Here is a 25,933-nt window from a genome sequence, read left to right as displayed (position 1 = left end):
TGTTTATGTTATGTAAAACGTTACCCGTTTACGTTCATCATTTTTAATAAATTTTCAATGCATTATTCAATGATTATAAAGAAGAAAGAAAAGAAATTGGAGAAATGCATAACTAAGAGAATCAAAAGAACGATGAATGAAATAGCGCGCGTACTTTTTTATTGAATGAACTTACCCATGCTGTGTGTCACGTGACTTCGCACGCGTTGCTTGGCAACGCAATCCATTCGTACGATTCGTACAGTCGCATGGCGGCGAGTCAGTTTGTCAGTTATTTGAGTCACAAGAGATAGTTGGTCGTTTAAATTGCGATTGATAAGTTATTATCGTTCTTCTCTGTGATAATCGTACAAATTATGTTATTCTTTCATAGTTCAAAAACATGTGCAATTGAATGAACATTAAAAGGCATAGAGTCCTTTTCACGTAGAAATCGAAGAGGTTAAGGGAACCTAACCTGGAACATTTTGTTTTGCTCTCTATATTTGTATTTTAATATTTGTTATTTCAATAAAATGACAAATATTCTATGTTTCTTACGTTCGAAAAAATCAGTGATATTGAAGTAAGGAAAAGAAAATAATATTACGGTGGTTTATACAGCTTTCTTGTCATTATTTGACACGGTCGTGTTGATTGATAAAAGGTAAATATAACCTGCTGGTGATACCAAATACACAATGAGTAAATACAGAAAAAAGGATTCCTCGAGTGAGGACAGTGATAGTGAGGAGGAAAGACGTAAGAAAGATATTAAAGAAAGAGATGAGTTTGCTAATCGCCTGAAAGCAAAGGATGAAAGTAAAATACGAAAGGTGGCTATGCCAGCCGGTTCAGGAGCAGGTAGACTATGATCCTTTATAATGTTATGCTTTAGAAACAATTAGAAACTTAATAAAAAGATTAAATAAAAATATTTGGTACAATAAATACATTTGACAAGACTTATAAACAATTTATTATCATTATTATACTTAATCTGTACATATTGTGCCATAATTTAGTAATATATTGTAGTTAATTACATTTAAATATCAATGTGTATTAGTATTATTATTAATGACATTATTAAGCGTTAATAATGAATAATATTTTTTTGTAAAACCAGCTGAGGCTGCTAAGAGACTCAAAATTATGGAAACAGACATGCGAGAGAAACTGGTACCCAAACTGCGTGTTGAGTCTCGTAGGAAATACTTGGAGAAACGTAAAGAAGATAAGGTGGCTGAATTGGAAGCTGATATAATTGATGATGAATATCTGTTTGAGGAGGAAATGTAATTTCTTATTAATACAACACAATAATTACATAAAGCAATTGCACAATTACATACTCTATTAACATCTTTTTTTTAAATATCAGATTAACAGAACGGGAAAGGAAAGAGCGGGAGCATAAAAAGCAGTTGCTTCAGTTAGCCAAAGAACATGAGAAAGCCAGAGAACTTGAAAGGTTGCAACGTTATTATATGCCTTTGGAAAAGGGAAAAGTGGCACCAGAATTAGAAGTTCCAGATAACGAACCGCCACAATCCGAGCAAAGCAAATGGGAATCTGATCAGATGTCTTCTGCTGTCTTTCGATTTGGCGCAAAAGACAGGAAAGGTACATGGTATTCAATATCGATACGTGTTAAAATGTTCATATCTTATTTTCTACTAATTTTTATTAATTCCAGTACAACAGGACTACGATCTTCTGCTGGAAGATGAAGTGGAGTTCGTTCAAGCGTTACGTATGCCTGGCAGTGAGAAGAACAAGAAACGCGAGGATAGTCCTCCCCCGCAAGTAAAGGCGTTACAAACTATACAGGAGACAAAAAGGAGTTTGCCGATCTATCCCTTTAGAAATGATCTCATTCAGGCTATCAAAGACCATCAGGTACTTTACAGAATTCGTTAAACCAAACTTACATTATATAAGATAAGCATTGATTGTTATCATGCGATTTAATTCGATTTAGGTGCTGATAATCGAGGGAGAAACGGGTTCAGGGAAAACTACGCAAATTCCTCAGTACCTATACGAAGCTGGATTCGCGGAGAATAATAAAATTATTGGCTGTACGCAGCCAAGAAGGGTAGCTGCCATGTCTGTTGCTGCGAGAGTTGCTCACGAAATGGCTGTTAAATTGGGAAATGAAGTGGGTTACGCGATTCGTTTCGAGGATTGCACCTCTCATCGTACTCGTATAAAATACATGACAGATGGTACCCTGCACCGTGAATTTCTCAGCGAACCAGATTTGGCTTCTTACAGGTATAAATGGCATCATACAATAAAAATGTATAAATATATACGATATACAGTACATATCATATTTTATGGAATGTAATAGTTAATTATATTTATATATTTCATTGTTCCCCATAATCGAAAATAATACAATTCGTATGAATAGGAACTTAATCGAAATCAACTCCATGGTGAATGTATCAAATTTAGATTTGCCAACACTGTTCAAACTGATTCTTAATTACTAACAAACGTCTTCGTACTTGCTTTAGTGAAACAACATTATTTTCAGTGTTATGATCATCGACGAAGCACACGAGCGCACCTTGCACACGGATATCTTGTTTGGTTTAGTAAAAGATATAACAAGGTTTCGAACAGATCTAAAACTCCTAATTTCGTCCGCTACGTTAGACGCTACGAAATTTAGTGAATTCTTCGACGATGCACCGATATTTCGGATACCTGGTCGTCGGTTTCCCGTTGATATTTATTATACCAAAGCACCAGAAGCGGATTACATCGACGCCTGCGTAGTCTCCATTCTTCAAATACACGCCACTCAACCACCTGGCGATGTACTGGTGTTCCTAACAGGTTTTTTCAATCAGATACTTCTACAAGCAAGTACAACAACTTTTGCTGAAATTTCAAAAGAATTGTTTCGCCTAAATTTAATCGACTCAATCCTATTACTATTAGTATTAGTACATTACTTTAATCTCACTCCTAATGACAAGAACAATAACTAGATTTAGCAAGAAATATTGTGTCTTTTCTTTGTGCTCGTTGGATCTATTTCTTCTCCTTGTGAAAAGGTTCGAGAGTATTCCTAGAATATAATCGCTACCTGTTTCACGAAAATGACAAACTAGACCTCTGACTTTTTGAAATTTAAAATACTTAAAAAATTTAAGCACTTATATTTTTTGGTTTGGTCATTTGTTATCACTTTTTAATAAATTTCTACTAGGTCAAGACGAGATAGAAACATGTCAGGAAATGTTGCAAGAAAGAGTAAGGCGACTAGGTTCGAAATTAGGAGAACTGTTAATTCTACCTGTATATGCTAATCTTCCAAGCGATATGCAAGCAAAAATATTTCAACCCACTCCTCTTGGAGCGAGAAAAGTATGAAAAATAAATTGTATATTTCTCCCTCGTTAAACGTATCACTTCTGCTATTTATCTTTTAACATTTCCAATGTTGATTGTACAGGTAGTTCTTGCTACGAACATAGCAGAGACATCATTAACGATAGACAACATAGTGTACGTGATAGACCCGGGATTCGCGAAACAGAACAATTTTAATTCCCGAACAGGCATGGAAAGTTTAATGGTCGTGCCGATTAGCAAAGCTTCTGCGAATCAGAGAGCAGGCAGAGCTGGAAGAGTAGCTCCAGGAAAGTGCTTTCGACTGTACACAGCTTGGGCTTACCAACACGAACTCGAAGACAATACTGTACCTGAAATTCAGAGGATCAATCTAGGTATGAATAACTTTGTCACTAGACTAAAAATTTTTGCATTTTCATTTATGCAAAATTTAAAGATGTAAAAATGTGTAGAATGCATATAATATAGAAAATGCGGTACTTTTTATAATTCTTAATAGATGAAAGGAATTTCTGTTTAAATTCCACTTCTTTAGTTATATCCATAAAAATATAAATTTCCATAAAAATTCACAGTCTAGTTATCATGAAATGTCATTTTGCCTACTTGTCCCGTGAATTCTCTATGTTTAATTAAATTATCAAACGACAGGAAATGCCGTGCTGACCCTGAAAGCTCTGGGAATAAACGATTTAGTTCATTTCGACTTCCTGGATCCTCCGCCGCATGAAACGTTGGTCTTAGCTTTAGAACAGCTATACGCGTTGGGAGCTTTGAATCATCGTGGAGAATTAACGAAACTGGGTCGAAGAATGGCTGAATTTCCGCTAGATCCTATGATGGCGAAGATGTTGCTGGCTAGCGAACAATATCGCTGCTCGGAGGAAGTAGCCACAATAGCTGCCATGTTATCTGTGAACGGAGCCATATTCTACAGGCCTAAGGACAAGATCATTCATGCAGACACGGCTCGAAAGAATTTCCATGTGCCTGGTGGCGATCATTTGACTTTATTGAACGTATACAATCAATGGCAACAAAGTGATTTTAGTACTCATTGGTGTTATGAGAATTTCATTCAACATCGATCAATGAAAAGGGCTAGAGATGTTAGGGAGCAATTAGTTGGGTTGATGCAGCGAGTCGAGATGGAACTTGTGTCGGGTATCACGGAAACGCTGAATATCAGGAAGGTGAGTGGGTTCAGATTAACGTACCTTGCTAGTCTTGTTTCTGTTTGTTGTACAATAGAGAGCTCCGTTTGTTTGAACTCCATTTATTGAAACAAAATCTTAGATAGGACTCAATTGAATAATCTATTTGCATTTTTGTCTGTCAGGCATTCTACATCATAGTATTAACTTAGTAACTCTGAGTTAGAAAAGTGTGTTAGAATTCCTTATGTAGCTGAAAAAAATTTTAAATATTGCCTGACTAATATTAGATCTACCAAACCAATCAGAATGATTGGTATCAGATCTTTTGTTTTTACAATTATTAAGTAGTAATATTAAATACAAAGTATTTTTGGTAATGTTATTATCATTTCAGGCTATCACAGCAGGATATTTCTATCACGTGGCAAGATTGTCAAAAGGGGGTCACTATAAAACTGCAAAACATAATCAAACGGTTTCCATTCACCCTAATAGCTCGTTGTTTCAAGAGCTGCCGCGTTGGTTACTTTATCATGAGTTGGTTTTCACTACAAAGGAATTTATGAGACAAGTGAGTCATTAAAACTTAAATATGGAAACTTAAAAATTGCTCTGTTTATGATCATTTGTGAAATGAATATTGCTTCAAGCAGTTGAAAAAGAGGGATATAATTCTATGTGATTATGCAGGTGACAGAGATCGAAAGCAAGTGGCTTTTGGAGGTAGCACCTCATTATTACAAACCAAAAGAACTGGAAGATTCTACGAATAAAAAAATGCCGAAAGTTGCGGGACGATCGCACCCAGACGGAACCTACTAATGGTCCTAATAATTAAATAACCATGAATCTTTTCATTTGTATAAAAAAACTGTACAAATAGCTCCGACTTTTGAATGCAATTTTTTATAATATAGAAAGTAGCAAGCCTAGCCACAATGTACTATACAAGCGTTTGTAACTAATAAATCGTACTATTTATGTTACTCTATATTGTAAATGCATTTTATTTTAATAAAAATTTACACTAAATATAAACCGTCTTTTCCATTTCAATACTCCACACTCCAAGGTAAATAAGTAGAAATTAGTGGACAATATCATAACATACAAATTGCAATTTAAGAATCGTTTATAAAGGTAATTAAAGAAAATAGCAAGAATGCAGAAAGGAAGGTAAGTAAGGAAAAGAAAGTTAGCAAATTTAGCCATTTTCTTACACATCATATCCTCCTGATACACATCCCCAACTTTGGGACAAAAATCTTTGCCCGAAACCTCACTTACCTTTCTTACTCTACTTGTTTTAGGGATTCCTAGAATTGCAGAAATGTTGTACCTATGTTTTTAAACTTTTCACTTATTCACTACATACTTATCTTAGAGGATAAGATGTGAAATAATGGCACCAAATTATTATGTTTTACAGTTTATTTAAATTTATCTATAAATTCATTTATATTACAAAACACAGAACAAATATTATTTTTGTAACAGGAATGCTTTTGCATTCCTATTTTTATGGAGTATGAAGCATTCTTCGTGTGCAAGGTGTTCGGCTACAGGTATAAGAAAATTTGAGGATTGATTCGTAAAGCTAAAATAAGAATTTTCTGAAATAAGTTTTCTCAAAGTGTCCCCAGCTTTCTTCATTTGGTATTATTTTTATTATTCATTTGTCGTAAGTTAGAGCTCCCTCAAAATAAACGAATCGATTTCGTACAAACGATGTTGTGCTTGTGTACAATAAATGATAAAAGACTCGAGTTCTAAGATAAGCGGTTATCCGAAGAAATTCATAAAAATGTAACTTCGCAAATGGCACTGTAACACACGATAGACATTACGATAATGATACGGTGCGTGCATATCAAGGTAGGCGAATGTGGACAATATCTTTCTTGTGAAAAGAAAGCTTTCTATAGATACCATTCTCTAAAGATATAGCTAATCCTATAGTGGCCAGTGTTTTATGAAATTTCTCTGAGATCTCTATCTACGCGATTATACAGAATTTCTTTTTATCTAAAAATCGAAGAGTAAATAAATAGCCAATTGCGTTTTGGTTGGAATTTTTTTTTTGGATTATTTGGATTTTTTTGGAAATAGTAACCAACAGATATAATTTCGGTTTAGAGAGACGTGTAGTTCGCCGTTGATTCTTAATCACACAGTCGTGTACAGCATCAAAGGATTCGCAATTGTTCCTTGTAACTTTCTTAATACGATTTTCTTTTCTCTAACATATAGTGTAGCATATAAAACAAGACTTACGGTTAACAATAGGATATTATTAGACATACACATTGGAGTACACTTTGCAAAAATACGTACAGTATTCAAAATATATTAGCCATTATGATATCTAGTAAATGAAACAATCGTTTACCTGGTTTATCGTTTTCCATTTATTTAAACACACTCGTGAAAATATGAATTTGCATAAATATTAATCACACAATTAGTCAATATTTCCAATCTCCGTGTCGTTCAAGGGTCTACTGTAATAATGACACGATTAATGAAGATTATTCTTAATAACAATAATAATCGACTTATCTTTCTTTCTCAAACTCCTGTAGAGATTCCTTCCGGGTGGAAAATGAGTGTTCTGCAGCCAGCTTTTAATATATTAATCGTCTGTGGATGCTGGATACCACCGTCTTGTCGAACATTCTACGGAAAGTTGTTGTACGCCGCATACACTGCGTTCGTGATTTTTCTATTGTGCAGTTTCTGCATCTCGCAATTTCTGAACGTGATACTGAACGTAAGAACGGCGAACGAGTTAAGCGACAGCTTCTACATGTTCATCGCGTCCATTCTTTCCTGTTGCAAGATCTTTACGCTTCTGGTCAACCATAAAGCGATTAGAATCCTCAGCAGGAAGCTCGACGAGGAACCTTGTAAACCAGTAGACGAGCAGGAGATTACGATCCGAAGAAGATTCGACAAAAGCATCGGGTATATGATTATTTTCATTGTTATATAGTTTCTTCAATTATTATTTTCAATTATTTAACACTAGCCTTATTATTTAACTCAAATGACCGGTTTCAAAATTTCATTTCAAATTCATTGTTTGTTAATATAAGAATTTATCTCAGTGTGTCTTATCCTTCCTCGAGGAGATTCTTCCTCGAAGAAGAAATTTCTTGGCTGTCTGTACGATCTACGCTCGCTCGCTAACAAACAATTCAGAAATGGACATAGCGGCAAACTTCGTATTTTACGATATTTTCTAATACGAGTATTGTATGCGGTATTTTTCGGACGCCGAAATTATCGATATTATGTAATTCGCATTACCTTTGTTCGAAAACAGTGAGGAGATGGTTAATTTAAAAAGAAAGAAAAGATTCTTCTAGATGAATATTTCCATCTGCAAAAATTGAAGCATATATAAACAATATACTACAAATTATTTATCGTAAAAATTTCAAAGAAATCGTAAGAAAGTCGATCTACACTGTAAATACCTTAAAAAGAACCAGGAATCTCATTAATAGGCTATTTGAAGATAATGTGGATTGTTAAAAGTTAAAATAAATTGTTTTAACATGTATGTACATTGTTTATGTACATTCTTTCTCGCTAAAAAAAAAAAAAAAAAAAAAAATCATATTTCATTGCTTTTCATTTAATCACGCGATAGCTGTATCTTCCATTATTCTGACTTTTCAATTACAGAAATCGAAGATAACTGAATTTGACAAAATATAGCTTCTCAAAGAGAATTACAAAATCCTTCAGCAGGCTATTTAAAAGTAATCTAAATAATTTTTCATTTTTTATTATTTTTTTCTTTATCAGAACAAGCGCGCAAGTGGCTTTCAATCGCTCTCGATTTTCAATCAGGTATCAGCATAGGTAAATCGATTGACAAACCTTTGTAGACGCTTTACAGGTCGATCACGATCTACTACACGATTATGGTGATGCTTACGGTTGCCTGTATGATATTATTTTCGTTCCTCACTGACTTCGGCGACCGGAAGCTCGCGTACAAAGCCTGGCTGCCGTTCAACTATTCTGTGTCCAATTGCTATTACATCGCGTACGCTCATCAGATCATCGCACTGATTGGCACGGCGCTTCTAAACGTGGCCTGTGATATGCTGGTTTGCGGGTTGCTCGTTCACGTCTGCGGCCAGCAGGAAATCCTGAAGCATAGAGTAAAGGAACTGAAGAAAGAATCGAGACCTGACATTGGAAAAATCGTGCGTTTTCACGATTATTTATACGGGTCAGTGTTATCCATTCGAATAAATAAATAGAATTATTTCAGTATTCAGTAACCAACATAATACATAGTAACATAAAATATTATAAACACGAATTGCTTTCTCCATGTAACTTGAGAGTATACGTATAAAGTTAAATATACATTGCCATTTAATACATACAAGCTGACTTTGGCTTTTTACGGAGAAAAGATAAAAAAAGATATACTTTCATATCGAGCATTAAAACCGTAATTTAATTTTAATGAAAATCCTATTAATTGTTTTACCTTCTACATTAAGAGTGTGAACATACGATATTTAGTTAAGTATATATTTATGCATCCACTATCGAAAAAATCTTATTATAAAATTTATGCGCGGTATATATTAAAATTGTTTAAATCACAAGACATTTTTCTCGTATTTAACCAACATCGTACAAGCGTATTTTTATTTCTTCGTGGAATCCTCTTCAAACAAATCTTACATTCGCGTTATGTTTAAGCGCAGATACGTTTCGATGATACAGCAGAAGTTTCAAGAAATAATAGGTGTTCAACTCCTATCGAGCACCTTCGTGGTGTGTTTTATCCTGTACGAACTGTCGAACGCGCCAGTGAACTCCAAATATTTGCAATTCGTCTTATATCTGACCTGCATGATGACACAGGTCTTCTTCTACTGTTGGTATGGGAATCAGCTCAAATTAAAGGTAAGTTTCATCGAACCGAGTTATCTGATAAAATTAAAGGTGCTCGACTATGGATTATAATTCGACGATATGCGAAACAATAGAGTGTCGAGGTTGCGAATGCAATCTTTGAGGCGGATTGGATATCGTTTGATAATAGCAGCAAGAAGAGTTTGATAAACGTAATGAGAAGAGCCACGAAACCGATCGAATTGACCTGTGCCTACGTATTTACGATGGACTTGAAAACTTTCGTGGACGTTAGTACATAGAATTAAATATATATAGTCATGAAAGTATTTGGATATCTACTATAGGAACCTGTTATGAACATGTTACGTATGTTACAAAAAACATTTTGAAATTGAAGAGACGAGTCGTGACTAGTCGTAATCATTAAATTGGATTTTTATACATTTATGAGTATAAGTGCACAGAATGCACATAATTTGTGAATGCAAAATGTTCAAAGTATAATACTCTTTACATATAATATACATCTGGCAAGAAAAATAGTGTTCTTATTTGACTATGTTTCTAAAAATATGAATTTACATAAATGTTCACAGAGTTTCGAAGAAAAATTCCATAAACTTTTCTATATGCATATGTATACATAAATAGCACGTATAATATGCTTATAAAATTTCTATACTAATTGTAAATGTCCAAATACTTTTGTTAATCGGTATAGACATGTGTCTCCCAAAGCAAGGATTCCACTGATTTATTAATACGTTTACGTTTCTTACAGATACTGAAAATGTCGTACTCGACGTACAATTTGCTCCAAAGGACGAAAGAATCTTAAAACACGAAGATTTTCGTAAAAATTAAAACTGATCGTCACAAGCAAACAAACGCGTCGAAGTTGTCGAATTCGAAGTTTTTCCAATGTCGAAATTAAAAATTTGGAACCTCTGCGGTCGAACAACATTCCACGCCTTTCCGCGGGGGACGATCGATGCTAATTTTTACGTGCTACCTTCAAGAAACGCTAATACAATGAAATCTGTCCAACGATATGTAAATCATGCAATTGCCACGCTAAAGATACTAAAATTCAGCTTACCTTTATACGAAGCCTGCTTCATATTCTCCCGTTCTCTTTTCCTTCCAAAATGAAATTCCTGTCGATACTCGTGAACGTTTTTTTTCGAAATAAAAGAAATGTCTATCTTCTATTCCATTCTATGTCCATGGCATCTGTTCAATTTCTCTGCTTGCCAGTCGCTTAAACTTGTTGTTTTATGCATAAGACGATATAAATTGAAAAGACTGGAAAATAAATAGTTGCGAGGAATTTTAAATTCCTTCTGGACGTTTTCCATGCATCTTCCTGGAATTACAATAATAATATAGTCCATGCACCGGAAAGGGGGAAGTTGTATGAACGATAATCTTCGTGCGATACGTATCGATATTCCGTGTCTACTATACATTGTCGCACGCTATTAAATATATTATACGACGACGCATTTCGTCGACATTCGCCCCTTTCCTCTGTTATATTTCCACTTTGTCAGCATACCGTACCAAATAATATCAAGGGTCTTCGGCTATTGTAAGGAAAAGTTCTTTCAAGCAAGTGTTAAAAAGAAAAACTCGTATCGATCGAATACTTTGTTATTATTTTCAGAAGCTAGTCTCTGCATCTATTAAAACGTCTATTAAAATTGACTATTATTTCCAAATAATCGTTATTTTCACAGGAAAATACTTTACTTTTCAAGAAATCGTCGGACGATGATTAGAAACGTCAAAGGCGAGGAAGAGAAATATATTAGCGCAGAAATTTAAAGATACGGGAATATCTATAGGAACGAGCAATTTTCAAAAATTTTCAAAACTGAGCGATGCATCTGTTACGATTGACGTATCGCTTTTTGACAATATGCGCCTGTTGGCGACCGCCGTTGCTATCGCCATTAAAAAATGTCGCATACACCGTCTACCGTTATTACGTGATACTGTTGGTGTACGGTGGCTCAATTTGTCAATTCATCGATCTGATATTCATCGTGGAGACGTTAGACGAGTTCTGCGACAATATTTATCTAACTCTGACATTTTTCATTTCGTGTCTCAAGATGTACAGTATATTGTCCAATCGTAAGAATATCATCGTCATAACGGATATGCTAGAGAGCACACCTTTTCAACCAGAGACGAAGGAGGAGATCGAGATTCGAGAAAAGTGTGAAAAACAAGCCAGGTAAATATTTTACATAATATAATTTTGGTATCGAGAGCGAAAGTGTACCAAACATTTCTTTCTTTCTTTTTTCTTTTCTGCGAATGTGACTTTACAGTTTTCGTAGATTCCAATGAACGTTATTAAATCATACAAAAAACGAAGGGATTAATTTTTTCAAATCAAAGAATACGTTACATTATAATGAATACAGATACGTGTATTTTAGACATAGAATTATCGATTTTGTTGCGTATCGAACTTAGTCCGCTTAGCTCTCGACGCCCCAATTATTTTCAATAAGTTTACTCTTAGCTCGTACGATATAATTTTCTATATCATTCTCGTATATATAATTATCAATAAGGATAGATATATTCCACATGACATTACCTATCGCCTTACGAATCGCCACAGATCGAACGCGTTTTATTACGCACTTCTAGTTGAATCGTCAGTGGTGGTAATGTCGGTGTTAACATTGCTCGGTGCATTGTACAAAGGCGAACATCACAAGCTAGCGTTTCGAATGTGGTTACCTTGGAACCATACTTCGACGGCCACCTATAGCTTCATCTACAGTCAACAAATTTTAATTCACGCCTTCAATGGTCTGCTGCACGTTGCCTGCGATAGCCTCATATGGACGTTGTTGATGTTCATCTGCAATCAGATCGAAATCTTCGGATATCGTTTGAGGAAGATCGAACAAGGCACGAATGATTGCAAACTGTGCATTCGTTATCATAATCTCATCTATCGGTACGGTATACCCCGTGTTTCAGCGTTTCATTTTCTTCTACTCCCTTAACTGAAGATAGAGTATCGCAATTTACAACGTACAATTCATAGAAGACGATCTCTTTAAGTTTCGCGATACAATTATTACAGCTTATTATCATTCTACGTATAATCAACTTTCGTACGTTAAAAATCTCCATTTGTAGAATTTACGTCATTTATCATTTCAACTGTTGTATTCAATATTTAGCGAGTGAGCTAAAAACTCGTTGCACAGTTAAGGGATTACCGATATCGAGGAATGATATTCATATCCGATAATATGTAAAACAATATCGTATATTTGGTAATTGGTTCGTCGACGAAACAATTGCAGATTCGCCAGCATGATAAACGAAGAGTTTAAACTGATGATTTTCGTTCAGTTCGCAGTGAGCACGCTGACGATATGCATGAATCTTTACATCTTAACGGGAACGAATGTCTCGCTCGAGATGATTGTCAAAATAATTATGTTCAGCAGCTGTATGTTAACACAGATATACATTTTATGTTGGTACGGGAATGAAGTTGAGCTGAAGGTATTTCCCTTAACGATAACACAATTGTCGTTTGGTTTAATCTTCCTTTGTTAAATCTTTCCAGTAACGTTGTCTGTTCTTCGTTTAGAGCCTCGAAATCTCCAATATGATTTTTGAAATCGACTGGCTAGCGCTCAAGGAAACCACTAAACGGGACTTGTTAATGATCATGATGCGCGCGAGATCGCCCATACAAATGACTAGCGTTTACGTGGTGACGATGAATCTCAAGTCGTTCGTGATCGTTAGTATGGAAAGAATCGACTTTCTTTTTGACTGACTGACGCTTCCTTATTATCTAATAATCGCTAAAAAATCAGATAAGTCTATCGCACAGTTTTCCAAACTAAACTAAACGAAACTAAAAACTTTTCCATCCTATTGGATATTTTTTCCAGATGAAGTCTCATAGAGAAGTAAAAATGAATTAAATGCGAAAGTTTCAATTCTCCCTGTGAAATAAGAATCCGCAAGGACCAATATACGTAATACGTTCCTTTCCCAATAAAAGTAGACATTGATATTACCAATAATATACTTCAAATTTCCAGTAATTGGAAAAATAAGAAATTCGATACCAGACGTTCCGACTGGCTTGGTAGTCTTATTATTATAACGTATAATCTGTGTTTCATACCATCACACGAAATTCTCTTTGTCGCAGTTGTTGAAAACTTCTTATTCGGCGTACAATCTGCTGCAAGGTATGTAGCAGAAGTTAGCGAGCCAAGCAGCAGCTTCTCGCGAGACGAACAAAGGCACGACCCTTTCATGGACACGGGCAATGGAGGAATGTAGAGTATGTGAAAGGAATAAACGAAACAATAAATAATATACAGAAGCGTTACGTTACGTTTATAACGGAACTCATTCCTCTTTTACCATTAATTTCTCTTCTCCTCTCTCGAAGAAGCCTGGACACCTTTTAAATATTTATCTATGGAAAACGACCGTAGCGTTTCATTCTACACGCTGATCATTTATATTTCAAGCAAACCGCCGTCAATATCGCCATCGACATTAACAACGTGCACCGTGAATTCACGTTGAAAAAAGAAAGGGGAAACAGCAAGACATAGAATTATCGGTATCTTGTTTTGTAACTGTTGCAAAAGTAATTGCGCGACTGCGTACTTTGTAACGGAAGATATTTGTTCCCAAGGTAAAATCTAAAGGTACAGTTCTGACAATTAACTGGTTCATTTGAGCGAACTCGATCTAGTATTTAGGTACTGTGTCATTGGTAATATCTTTCGGCAAAGAATTAACAGATCGGAATATACTCTGTGCATATTTATATAAATTCATATTGTTATGAAAACGACTGAAGGAATGGAACCTATAGGGATTTGTTTCGCATATTTTTGCATAGTATTATGCGTATTGCGTGCATTTTTTCATGTTTAAATTTCCCACAAATGTGTAAAAACTTGCAGTCTATTGATTATTAATTCGCTTCTACGAACGCGTAAAATATTGCTTTCAATTATTATTTTTTATTATTAGAATTATTTTACGTTCGCAAACACATCGAGGATTATAAGAAACAAAGCTCGGAAAAATTCGAAATGCACACTTTACGTTGGACATTCGCGCTTTTTACTCTGACCGGTATTATACGACCGTCCACGTGGAAATATTTATGGAAAAGAGTTTTGTACGATGTTTACACGATCGTCGTGCTGCTGTTGCTCTTCAGTTTCGAAACTTCCCTAATTCTGGATCTTGTCATCAACGTGGATAATCAAGATGATTTTAGTGAAAATTTGTACGTAACGCTGGTGCTGTTCTCCAGCTGTTGCAAGGCTCTCGTGCTACTAATTTATCGAGGAAATATTGAAATTTTAATGGGCGTTCTGCTAGAGAAACCTTTCGCACCTGTGAACGACGAAGAGATTGAAATTCGAACGAAATTCGAGGAACGAATCGAGTAAGTTGGTATTGTGGTTACAGTACGATAAAGATTAAAATAGCCTCGATTAATGAAAGATTTGAGAATGATCCCTTGTCGGAAAAATCGAGAAACCAGAATAAAAATTGAGAGAAATTGTTGCATTTTTATTTAAAAATTTTTGTTTTCGTTTAATATCGATATTTATCAAACAGTTTAAAGGCGTTTGCTTTTATTTAATATTTATAAAACAGCTCGAGCGTAAATGTTCCTTTATTCAAGAGAAAACAAATTTAAGAACAAACAAATTCGAATAGCATGCCATGATTAAAATGACAGATAATCGAGGTTTCGCTGCATTTGTAAAACGACAATGGTAGAATTAATTGTATTACATTTATAGATGGAACTCCAAAGCTTACTCGTTTGTACTGCACTTCTTCGTGGCCTGGCTATGGATAGCCGCACTTCTTACAGACTTCAGACACGGAAGACTGAAATTTCGAGCCTGGATACCTTACGACTACAATTCACCGCTTCTCTTTCTTTTTAGCTTTATTCATCAGATCCTGGCCACGGTATTCAGCACGAATTTGAACATCGTTTGCGATTGTTTGTTCAGCGGTATACTGATTCACATTTATTGCCAATTCGAGATCCTTGAACACCGTATGAAGAACATTACGACGGACAAAAATTACTCGGCGAAATTCTGTGCACATCATCATCACCGCATATACAAGTTTGTTTGAATATTATTTTACTATGGAAGTAAATATAAGCAAATTTCTCAATGTTCGTTCATTAGAACCGTTTTCTTCTTACCTAGATATTAAGCAATTAATTTTCAAAATCCCTTGGAAAGCAAAATCTTTCAATAGATTCCTTCGTATAAAAATATTTCATGTATTTCTACGTGTATTTTTCATAAATGAGCAGACTTTCGTAATACATGGTTATGTATCCGGGGAAACAAATTACAGATTCGCATCGATGGTGAACGATAACTTCAAAATGATCATGTCGATGCAATTTTTGATAAGCACCGGAGCCGTGTGTTTCAATCTTTATCGATTGTCGGTGATGGAATTTGGCCCGAAATTTATGGAAACAGCGACCTACACGTTGTGTCTGCTCATGCAGGTATTCTACTACTGCTGGTACGGCAACGAAGTCAAGCTGAAGGTACGTTTTACTTGTGATATAATGATCTTGCCAGAGGCCGAGATTTGCGAGATTTTACAATTTCAAATATTTCCGTTCTATAGAGCCTGGAAATTCCTAACGCGGTGTTGGAAAGTAATCTACCATTTTTAGACGACAGCTCGAAGAAGATTCTTTTACTGATCATGAGACGCGCGTTAGAACCTATCGAGTTCACTAGTTGCCATGTCATCTCCATGAACCTCGAATCTTTCGCCATAGTCAGTATCAAAGAAACAAGTGACATTTTAACCCTTTGACAGTGTAATAAAACGACGAAGAACTCAGAAAATGATTAGTTTCGAAAATAATTATATTCTGGTATATGTTTGCTATATATTAGAAAATAAGGATGATTCCAATCGAAAGAAATGATTGGAAGGTGATTTTATTATATTTTTCAATTCTTGCCACACCGTCCAATAATCTTTGAAATGAATGGACATTTTCACGTCTATTATTATTCCGCTTTAGCGCGTACGTGTCTCCGCTTACGTGTAAGTTGCAAAGTTATTGTGCTATCTCGTGACGTAAATGCAAGTCAAATTCGCAAGACAAGCAAAGATAAAGAATTCTAGTACTATATTTGACTTGCCTGAATTTTCCTTGGACTGTAATACTGTCAAGGGGTTGACGCGATTCTGTTGCCATTAGAAAGAAATATTTTCACAGAAATAGTTTCGCTATTACCTTAGTAATCGTCTCTCTATCGAATGTTTTGTTTGTGACAGCTGCTGAAGACTTCCTACTCAGCGTACAATTTGCTTCAACAAAGCAAACTAAACGACTAAGAACCATCGTATTTTAATCCGAGTGTAACAAGAAACATGGACTATTCACACGCAAACTAATACAAATGTTCTTTTTTTTACGACACACATCAATAAATCAATATGTTATTTCCCGTTCTGCTGTCTCTTTTGCTCGAAATAAAAATAAAAACCATTCTTTGGCTAATTAGCGCTCTGATGAAACTAGAAATGTCAACATTAGTTGAACAAGCGTCGTACTTTCTAATCAGTAAAGGTAGATATAAAAATAGTATATAATAGTACACATACAATAGATAACATATTTCACTGTATATCAAACGTCTGACAATGAGTTCAATTAGTTATTTGCAAGAGCCATTGGCACGAAAATTTGTCATAAATAACTGAGAAAGAAAATAGCTTAGCTTGACATTAATATTCCAATGACTCTAATAATCCTACCTTAATTTATCTTCCCTTCTTTTCACTGAATCTTCCGGTTCCCTATCCCATAAGCAACCATAATAAAAAGTTGTCTTCCTTGTTCGACTTTTGAAACGTAACTGAAGCTCGCGATAAAAAGTACACAAGCGAGCAGTAATACAAATGCACGTTAGAAACAGTGAAAACGTCGTCATTAAAAATGTAATTACATAAGGATGTACGTACACTACTCGGGACGATGCCGAGTTCAAGGTAATCAATCAATTAGAATGTAACTCGTCGGTTAAATGACACACGCTATGGCGTTTAGTGCTACCACAGCATCTATATTTCAATCCAATAAAGTACACGGAAGCTGGAAATGAAAAATAGAGAGAAACGACCACTCTATAATAGTGGTTTTTAAAAATGTAATTTCTTGCATCGTCGCAGCGCGGTAACATCGATAATGACGATAATTATACGGGGGTAAACTCCAGGAAGGAGCTATTCCATTCAAGGCAGCATAAGCATTTCGTTTCCTTAGGGTCGTTAGTAGCATCTAATGCTTCGAACGATACACTTACTTCAAAGATAATCATTATTTTCATACTCTCATCTTCGATGCTACACTTGATTGGAAATACCTTTTTCTTTTGATCAATTAAAATATACCGCAAAAATATTCTGCTAGTGATATTGCGAAGACTGATGGTATAAGACCTAACTGTTCGAAAGTACTTGATCGTTCGATCTTTCCGAACACGAAGTGTTAAGTAAGACAAATTATACCGCAAATATTGAAAATGCACGTACTACGATGGACATTCAAACTTTTCATCGCCAGCGGATATTTTCTACCACCTACGTTGAAATCTCCAACGAAACGCTTTCTCTATAATTTATATACGGTGTTCGTGACGTTGTACATGTGGAGCTATTGTCTCACGCTAATCATGCACATTTGCTACGACGTGGAAACGCAGGACGACTTGAGCGAAAATTTTGGCATAAGTGTAACAGCAGTTATCACCAGTTGCAAACTTATAAACTTAGTCATAGGGCGAAAAACTATCATACATATGTTGGATCTACTCAAGAAGAAGCCTTTTGTACCAGAGAACAATGGGGAAGTAGAAATTCACGCGAAATACGACAATCTAATCGAGTAAGTTCTTTCTGTTCGCTATAGTACGTATAGTCGTAAGGAAATTATTTAAAATATTATTTTTTCCCTTTTTTTTTTTTAGAAAAGTCGCGATGTTTTATACGATACAAGTCGTATGTTGTGTGCTTGCTTTAGTAGGAACAACGTTGGTCAGTGACTTTAAATTGAAAAAATTAATGTTCCCCGCTTGGTTTCCTTTCGACTTCACCTCCTCGTGGTCTGCGTTTTCTATAACGTTCATCTATCAGTTAGTGGGTTTAATGATCATAGCCACTGGTATCAGTATGTTCGACACGTTTTTCGCCGGCCTGTTGCTTCAGATCTGTTGTCAATTCGAGATGTTGATGAATCGCCTGCACAATATCGAAGGAAATGAAATTCAATCGTTAAAAAATTGCGTTTGGCACCATAATACAATATTCAGGTTTGTTACCTGTGTGCTTTTATTTAATGAAACTAACGAACCGAAAATAGTTATATTTTTATTGATTTTTTATTTTACCACTAAGAAGCTAAGGGTATTAACGCTATTTTGATATTCTAACGAACAATATCTTAGAAATGAAGAAGGGGGTTGAAAAATATACATATATCGTGTCTCAAAAACCAATAAAAAGAAATTTTCATATCACAGGATTAATCGACAACACTGGATTTCAACATTACCCAGCTGTCAGAAAGTGGGAAACGTGATTTGCCACTTTTCTTACGTGAAATTTTCAATTAAAGAAAACAATGAAATAACACTCATCTCAATTATTTCAGGTTCGCCGAAATAGTAAACAAATTTTTTAACAAAATGATGTTCGTGCAATTTATGGTAAGCACAGTCGCGATATGCTTTACCCTTTATCAATTAACAGAAGCAAACGACAGTTTGCAAATAATAGGATGGGCATCGTTCATGTTTTCCGCTTTAATGCAAACATTCTACTTCTGTTGGTTCGGAGATGCAGCGAAAGTAAAGGTAGATACATACACACGTAGATATAATACGAGCTGTCGTTCCATTGTAAATCAATAATTTGTGTACTTTTTATCTCTGCAGAGCCTCGATATTTCTAATACGGTATATAATAGCGATTGGGCAAATTTGAGCAACAACGCCAGGAAGATGCTTGTGATAATCATGGCACGTTCATTGACGCCTGTCGAGATTACAAGCGCCTATATTCTACCCTTGAACTTGGAATCTTTCAAAGGTGTCAGTATCTATATAGAAATATATGATTTGTACAAACGTAAACTAAAAACAATACTCGGTAAACAGAGTAATTCGCCATTGATTTCGGAAAAAACAGTTCCCCCAATTTTGCATGATTTCTGTATAATTGACTCAGATATGACTGTCAATCATCCAAACGATTCTGTTCTTTGTAACAGGTGGTCATTGCTTGAAAATTAACAAATAACAATGAAAATTCAGTCCACGTATTGAATTTAGACCTCAAATAATGAGAAACGATACTAATTCGAAAAATATTACAAAAGACCCTGGTACACTTGCATTAATATAGCATTAATATAGCATTAATATCTTCCTATTTTTGTTTACAAAATAATAGATACACGGAATGATACTGTAAATATTCTAGAAAATAATCTTACGTTGATTGCCGAAAGTGAGATAACATTCACTGATGTTAACGACAAATGTTACATTCTTTTTCCAAAAACATACTTCTTTCGCGGTTTACTAAAATTGTGTTTTATAAAATGCCCCGTTTGTCGTAGTTGATGAAAACTACTTACTCGGCGTATAACATGCTGGTACAGAATAAGTCGTCGCGGTAGACGGTACGGAGAATTAGTAGCCTTAGCATATCCTTTTGTTCGTCACACAATGGAAGAATTACGATAGAGGAAACAAAAAACGAATTATTGAAACAGCGCAGTAAATTATGTACCATGCAGGCATAATAAATTTCAAACACTAAAGTGAGGTCCAGGTTATAACAGCGGGATTTTCGCGAATAATTTTCCACATTTTTTTACTAAGAATTTTCAATAATTTCAGAGCAAATCCGATTCGATGACTACTAATTGTAAAGACCAAAGACTTTATACCTGAATTTTTCTATCGAGTTATGATCAGATGCCGAAGGACTTTCCATTTGTTGTATAATTTGCCTCGACGAAACAATACAGGACAATAAGAAGCATTTTCTAAACCGAGAGTAATGCATAACGTGAAACACTAGCATACGATCTAGTTTAAATGCGTTCTTATATTATACACGTCAATAAAGTTTAGAAACAGTAGCACAGAAGTAATAGAAGAACGTCGTTATTGAAGCTATTTGCATTTCCTTCTCCGTTCATTTTTTTCTTCTCGAAATAAAAATAATTGCTCTTAGAACGACTGACTCTGCACGACGCAACGGTCTGTAAAATGACGATTTCAAAGTAGTTAAACCTAATTTTAATAAGAAATGTGAACCCCGGAAGTAGGGGACGAAGCTACTGCAACGTTTTCAGAGGTATTATACTGTATGTCGTATCGTTGCATCATTAACAAACATAATGACATAGAACGTTTTACAATGGGGTAAGTGTTCCGCAGGAATATGAGTTCCATTAATACGATATATGAAGTCGTCGATATTCGGAGATAACCAGTGATATCGAAGACGTTTAGAATTATATTGCACACGACGCTCCTCTCATTCGTATTCATGCAATTTGTGTTTCACTATATTAACAGGAAGTCATTTATTTTACTATAATAAAGTAAATGGTTTATTTTTCTATTGTGACGAAATAATTGGTGCGAACTACGTTTTATCTAAATTTTCTCTTTCAATAAACAAATTAGAAACGATGTAAAACCCAAGTGGACAAGCAAAGAAGGATTTTACGTCAGCTTTAGCCGATGATTTCCAATAAAAATGACTGTGCGCACGCTACAAGTTTCACGTGTTCTACTTTCGATCGCCGGTTGTTTGCCACCAAGTTCGTGGACATCACCGTTCACAAAATCTTTGTACAAATTTTACACGTTGTTCGTGTGGCTTCTAATATTATCTCTCGTGTCCGCTCAGATTTTAGATATAATTATAAACGTGGAAAATCAGGACCAGTTCAGTGACAACTTTTACATCACTCTGGTGGTATTCGTCAGCGGCTGCAAATTGAGTATTATATTAAAGCATCGTGAGAGTATCTTATCTTTGATCGAGAGCCTCGAACGCGAACCATTCTCGCCGATGAACGACGAAGAAGAGAAAATTCAAATGAAATATAACAGAACGAACGAGTAAGTACCTATACGTACTATTTTTCAGAATGAGTCAGAAACAATGAACATTTTACAAATTTTTGCGAGGAGGGACAAAATTAATTTTTCAATGCGTGAAAAGCAAAGATTTAAAAAAAATAATTTGTTTAATTTCTTTTTGTCGCTGCTGGTCGTCAGATAAGAGAAATGCTGTTGAAAAATGTGGTAATTTTTGTTAAGTAGAAATTAACATAGACAGAAAGGGTTTGATGTGAAAGGAACGGTATGCCAATGGGTCAAATTTTCCAAAGGATGAAAACGTTAGACAATTGAAATTAACATTCTTACAGACGAATTGCGATTTGTTACACGATTCTGGTGGAGGTGGCTGCGATATGGATATTCGTAAGAGCGTTCCTCACGGACTTCAAGAAGAGAAAACTAGTCTTTCGAGCTTGGTTACCGTACGATTATTCGGAACTGTTGCCATACACGTTCAGTTACACTTACGAAGTTGCCACTTCGTTGCTGTGCTCTTGTCAAAACGTTGCTAGCGACACGCTGTTCGCTGGCTTGCTGATTCAAATTAACGGCCAGTTCGAAATACTCGAGGAACGTCTGAGAAACATCGAGGAGGACTCGAATTATTCGGCGAAGCAGTGCGTCAAACATTATCAACAAATTTACAAGTTCGTGTCGAATTTATCATCTATTATGTTGTGCAATAAGTTCGTTTGCCTTTACGTGCGAATTTATTACACATCGAACATTTTACCAGCTTAAAAGGACAGCAAACAGGTTTAATAAAACTTATTAACAAAGCATATGCTGAATTGCTACAGATTCTCTAAAACGGTGAACGAGAAATTCAAAATAATACTTTTCTTGCAATTTTGTACGATCGCATTTACGCTATGCTTTAATCTCTACCGAATGACCAACATAACGATGCTTTCTAAATTTCTGGAGGCGTCGCTTTTCCTAATTCGCATTATAGCGCAGATACTGTATTATTGTTGGTTCAGTAACGAAGTGAAATTGAAGGTTCGTTATCGAGGTAGAAGAACAAGACAGACATAAATATACCAATTTTTGGTTTAATGTTTCCTGCAATATCTTTTCACTGCAGAGCCTTCAAGTGCCTTCCATGATATTTAAGAGTAATTGGGCATCGTGGGATACGAAAACAAAGAAGATTCTCTTAGTGATCATGACACGAGCGACACATCCTATAGAATTTACGAGTGGCTACCTGGTAACATTGAATCTCGATTCTTTCGTAGCGGTTAGTATTTAAATATATTACTAAATATTCCATTTTCATCAACGTGCATAATTATCTGTCGGATTATTTCTCTTAAAAGAGCACGTTTCAAACTGAACTTTCTTCCTTCTATATTTCTCGCCACTCGTTCTCTTCGAATAACGCATAGCTCGAAAGGGAAGTAATCAAAGAGGGCAAATTGAAATTTATACATTTATTACAAATTTATACACCGTGATAAAAGCCTACGTATTACATCCGACTTTGTAATGCGACATTCTAAAATCAATCCAAAAATCGTTGCTTCTTTATTACAGCTGATGAAAACATCATACTCAGTTTTTAACTTGTTGCAACAAACTAAATGACCATACGAAGTGAAAGAGCAGCGGATCTTGACATTATGTCTTTGGATTTTTCCGCATGAGTACGTTCTGCAAATGTACCGAGGCATGTAGAGTACATAGCAATAAACTTTATATCGTAAAATGCTAATCCATAAATACTTGCCTGATGATAGAGGAAAATAAGTTAGACGTTGATCCTTTCTCACCTATTGGAAAAGCATACGCGTACGATGCCCCACTTTTCAGTAAAAATTCTCTCAACTTGTTTATGGAAATTATCTGACGGTTCCGTTTTATGAAACACTATCGGAGGTAAATATTTGCATCGCGTCAGCTCGCAACAGAGGATAATTTGAAGCAACGCATGGCAAAAATATGTACGCAGATGATTCATTATTATTTCAACAGTAGTTATACGTACAATGTCATTATACATACAATGTACTTTTACAATAACAATAAGTATCAGCGAAGGGTAAGTTGCAGTAGAAAATAAGTCTATCGAAGGAAGTAAGTGGGAATTGATAATTTACAATCGTCAGTCATGTTTCAAACTAGGAGCTGCTCAAAAGTGGAGTATAGGCCTGTTCTTTCTACATTTTCGATCATTTCTTTATATAATTACTATACCTATTAGTATAATGAAGTCAGTGAAATAAAAACGTACGTGATAATAAAAAATTGTCACTTCAACGATACATATAATGCGGTGGACATTTTTGCTGCTCTCATTATGTGGCTGCTTTCCACCCCCTTCGTGAAAAACACCCCTCAAAAAATTTTTGTACAAGATTTATACAGTATTCCCATTCCTGATCCTGATTAGATCTAATATACAATGTAGAAAAACATGGAAAATTTCAGCGATAATATTCCGGTAACGATGATACTGTGTCTCACATCCCACAAAAGCTTTCATTTTCATTTTAATGATATATCAGGAGAACTTCCGATTTTTTTTTTTTTTTTTTTTTTTAATAAACCTGAACGAATCGCCAGCGTTTAGGTCTATATAATAATCTGTTAACTACGAAGCAATTACCACTATTCAACTAGATGATATGCGATTTATTGTCACACAATCTCTACAATTATATATTCCTGGTATATGTTGATATGTGCAAAAAGAATGATTGGGAAGTGATTTTATTATATTTTACGATCCTTACGATATTATTCAATAATATTTGAAATGGATGGTTATTTTTAGATCTTAAATAAATAGAAAATGATACTACGGAGAAGACATAATAAAAAAATGCACTATATTTGAGTACATATTTGACGTACCTGAATATCTTTTGGACTACATTATCAGAAAATAAACGCGATTCTATTTCTATTAAAAAGAAATATTTTCATACGAATATTTTCGCAATTACCGTTGTAATCATCTCTCTATCGAATATTATTCGGTATCGAATGCTTGTTCGATTGCTAAAGCCTTCCTGTTCTGCGTATCATTTGCTTCAACAAAGCAAATCAAAGAACCATCTTTCTCTAAACACACATGAAATTTAGTAAACATGTTCTATTTTTACCACGCACATCAATACATCAATACAACAATAAATCATTTCTCGTTTTTCTATCTTCTCTGATCGCCATAAAAATTAGGCTATTCTTTGGGCAATTGAATCTTTTATAAAACTGAATGTTAACATTAATTCTACAACCTTTTTATTTTTTAATATTTTTAAAGAGCAAAAGCGTTACATATGTAAATAACACAATACACGTATTTCACTACTTATCAAATATGTAATAATAAGTTAAATTTTCAATTATCAATAGCTGAAGAATTGTTCATAACCGAATTGCAAGCTAAATTGGACAGCTTAGAGCAAACAACCTACCTGAGTCTATTCTCCCTTTCGTGCACAGAAACTCACGATTTCCTATCCTATAAGCACCAATGATTAAAAGTTGTCTTCCTTATTCGGCTCTTGAAACGTAACTGGAGGCGTATAAGCTCGAGATAAAATGTACGCAAGCGAGCGGTAATATAATTGCACGTCAGGAACGGTGGAAACATCGCCATTAAAAATGTAATTACATAAGGGTATACCTACACTACTCGGAGCGATGCCGAGTTCAAGGTAATCAATCAAATAGAATGTAACTCGTCGGTTAAATGACACACGCTATATCGCTTAGTGCCACCATAGAATCTATATTTCAATCCAATGAAACAAATGAAAGCTAGAAATGCAGAATAGAAGGAAGCAAACGGTCACTCTATAATAGTAGTTATCAAAAATGTAACTTCTTGCATCGTCGCAGCGCGGTAACGTCGATAATGACGATAATTACATGGGGGTGAATTCCAAGAGGGAACTATCCCATTTAAAGCAGCGTAAACATTTCGTTTACTTACGGTTATTAGTAGCATCTATTGCTTCGAACGATACACTTACTCCAAACATAATCTTTATGTTCATATTCTCATGTTCAATGTTACATTTGATTGGAAATAATCCTTAATACAATAGAAGAATAATTCTTCTTTTGAACAATTAAAATATTCCATAAAAAAATCCTGCTAGTGATTATTGTGGAAACTGGTAGTATAACACCTAACCGTGCGAAAGGTACTTGACCGTCCGATATTTCCTAACACGAACTGTTAAGTAACACATTTTACATCACAAATATTGAAAATGCACGTACTACGATGGACATTCAAACTTTTCATCGCCAGCGGATATTTTCTACCACCTACGT

The 25,933-nt window shown here is 35.1% G+C and overlaps 4 protein-coding genes across 4 annotated transcripts; all 4 read left to right on the top strand.

Annotated features, from left to right (window-relative positions):
- Nucleotides 1–129: 129 nt before the first annotated feature.
- On the top strand, nucleotides 130–5,549 carry LOC100643340 (probable pre-mRNA-splicing factor ATP-dependent RNA helicase mog-4). Its single transcript, XM_012315678.3, has 11 exons — nucleotides 130–843; nucleotides 1,109–1,277; nucleotides 1,364–1,605; nucleotides 1,679–1,881; nucleotides 1,964–2,259; nucleotides 2,528–2,832; nucleotides 3,209–3,366; nucleotides 3,455–3,728; nucleotides 4,006–4,547; nucleotides 4,906–5,082; nucleotides 5,202–5,549. Exons 1-11 carry the CDS (start codon nucleotides 681–683, stop codon nucleotides 5,331–5,333), a joined length of 2,661 nt encoding a protein of 886 aa, XP_012171068.2. The 5' UTR covers nucleotides 130–680; the 3' UTR covers nucleotides 5,334–5,549.
- Nucleotides 5,550–9,257: 3,708 nt separating this feature from the next.
- Nucleotides 9,258–13,858, top strand: LOC105666428 (odorant receptor 46a). The gene is made up of 8 exons (XM_048411537.1): nucleotides 9,258–9,449; nucleotides 9,533–9,688; nucleotides 10,183–10,218; nucleotides 11,519–11,643; nucleotides 12,040–12,384; nucleotides 12,740–12,944; nucleotides 13,033–13,188; nucleotides 13,609–13,858. Exons 1-8 carry the CDS (start codon nucleotides 9,258–9,260, stop codon nucleotides 13,654–13,656), a joined length of 1,263 nt encoding a protein of 420 aa, XP_048267494.1. The 3' UTR covers nucleotides 13,657–13,858.
- A 235-nt stretch (nucleotides 13,859–14,093) lies between these two features.
- On the top strand, nucleotides 14,094–17,010 carry LOC125386219 (odorant receptor 46a-like). Its single transcript, XM_048411536.1, has 5 exons — nucleotides 14,094–14,874; nucleotides 15,239–15,577; nucleotides 15,750–16,020; nucleotides 16,104–16,259; nucleotides 16,770–17,010. Exons 1-5 carry the CDS (start codon nucleotides 14,513–14,515, stop codon nucleotides 16,827–16,829), a joined length of 1,188 nt encoding a protein of 395 aa, XP_048267493.1. The 5' UTR covers nucleotides 14,094–14,512; the 3' UTR covers nucleotides 16,830–17,010.
- A 618-nt stretch (nucleotides 17,011–17,628) lies between these two features.
- Nucleotides 17,629–24,029, top strand: LOC125386218. The gene is made up of 10 exons (XM_048411535.1): nucleotides 17,629–18,381; nucleotides 18,464–18,805; nucleotides 19,147–19,348; nucleotides 19,430–19,585; nucleotides 20,116–20,151; nucleotides 21,423–21,637; nucleotides 21,949–22,287; nucleotides 22,441–22,642; nucleotides 22,728–22,883; nucleotides 23,180–24,029. The coding sequence occupies exons 1-10, from the start codon at nucleotides 18,020–18,022 to the stop codon at nucleotides 23,228–23,230; spliced, it is 2,061 nt and encodes a 686-aa protein (XP_048267492.1). The 5' UTR covers nucleotides 17,629–18,019; the 3' UTR covers nucleotides 23,231–24,029.
- The last annotated feature ends 1,904 nt before the right edge of the window (nucleotides 24,030–25,933 follow it).

The sequence above is a fragment of the Bombus terrestris genome, chromosome 13, assembly GCF_910591885.1.
Source record: "Bombus terrestris chromosome 13, iyBomTerr1.2, whole genome shotgun sequence".
NCBI classification, from domain to species: domain Eukaryota; kingdom Metazoa; phylum Arthropoda; class Insecta; order Hymenoptera; family Apidae; genus Bombus; species Bombus terrestris.
Note: the sequence above shows the minus strand (reverse complement) of the source record. Positions and strands in the feature narration are given on the sequence as shown.

What these genes read in the sequence shown, in the direction of transcription:
- LOC125386218 (XM_048411535.1), top strand. Translation starts at nt 18,020, where the DNA reads ATGCACGTACTACGATGGACATTCAAACTTTTCATCGCCAGCGGATAT. An exon ending in CACCATAATACAATATTCAG is followed by an intron (nt 18,806 to 19,146) that starts GTTTGTTACCTG and finishes CAATTATTTCAG; the next exon opens with GTTCGCCGAAATAGTAAACA. An exon ending in AAATATAACAGAACGAACGA is followed by an intron (nt 21,638 to 21,948) that starts GTAAGTACCTAT and finishes ACATTCTTACAG; the next exon opens with ACGAATTGCGATTTGTTACA.
- LOC125386219 (XM_048411536.1), top strand. Translation starts at nt 14,513, where the DNA reads ATGCACACTTTACGTTGGACATTCGCGCTTTTTACTCTGACCGGTATT. An exon ending in GCAACGAAGTCAAGCTGAAG is followed by an intron (nt 16,021 to 16,103) that starts GTACGTTTTACT and finishes TCCGTTCTATAG; the next exon opens with AGCCTGGAAATTCCTAACGC. An exon ending in ACCTCGAATCTTTCGCCATA is followed by an intron (nt 16,260 to 16,769) that starts GTCAGTATCAAA and finishes TGTTTGTGACAG; the next exon opens with CTGCTGAAGACTTCCTACTC.
- LOC105666428 (XM_048411537.1), top strand. Translation starts at nt 9,258, where the DNA reads ATGATACAGCAGAAGTTTCAAGAAATAATAGGTGTTCAACTCCTATCG. An exon ending in ACTTGAAAACTTTCGTGGAC is followed by an intron (nt 9,689 to 10,182) that starts GTTAGTACATAG and finishes CGTTTCTTACAG; the next exon opens with ATACTGAAAATGTCGTACTC. An exon ending in TATCATAATCTCATCTATCG is followed by an intron (nt 12,385 to 12,739) that starts GTACGGTATACC and finishes AAACAATTGCAG; the next exon opens with ATTCGCCAGCATGATAAACG.
- LOC100643340 (XM_012315678.3), top strand. Translation starts at nt 681, where the DNA reads ATGAGTAAATACAGAAAAAAGGATTCCTCGAGTGAGGACAGTGATAGT. An exon ending in GCCAGCCGGTTCAGGAGCAG is followed by an intron (nt 844 to 1,108) that starts GTAGACTATGAT and finishes TTGTAAAACCAG; the next exon opens with CTGAGGCTGCTAAGAGACTC. An exon ending in AATTCAGAGGATCAATCTAG is followed by an intron (nt 3,729 to 4,005) that starts GTATGAATAACT and finishes ATCAAACGACAG; the next exon opens with GAAATGCCGTGCTGACCCTG.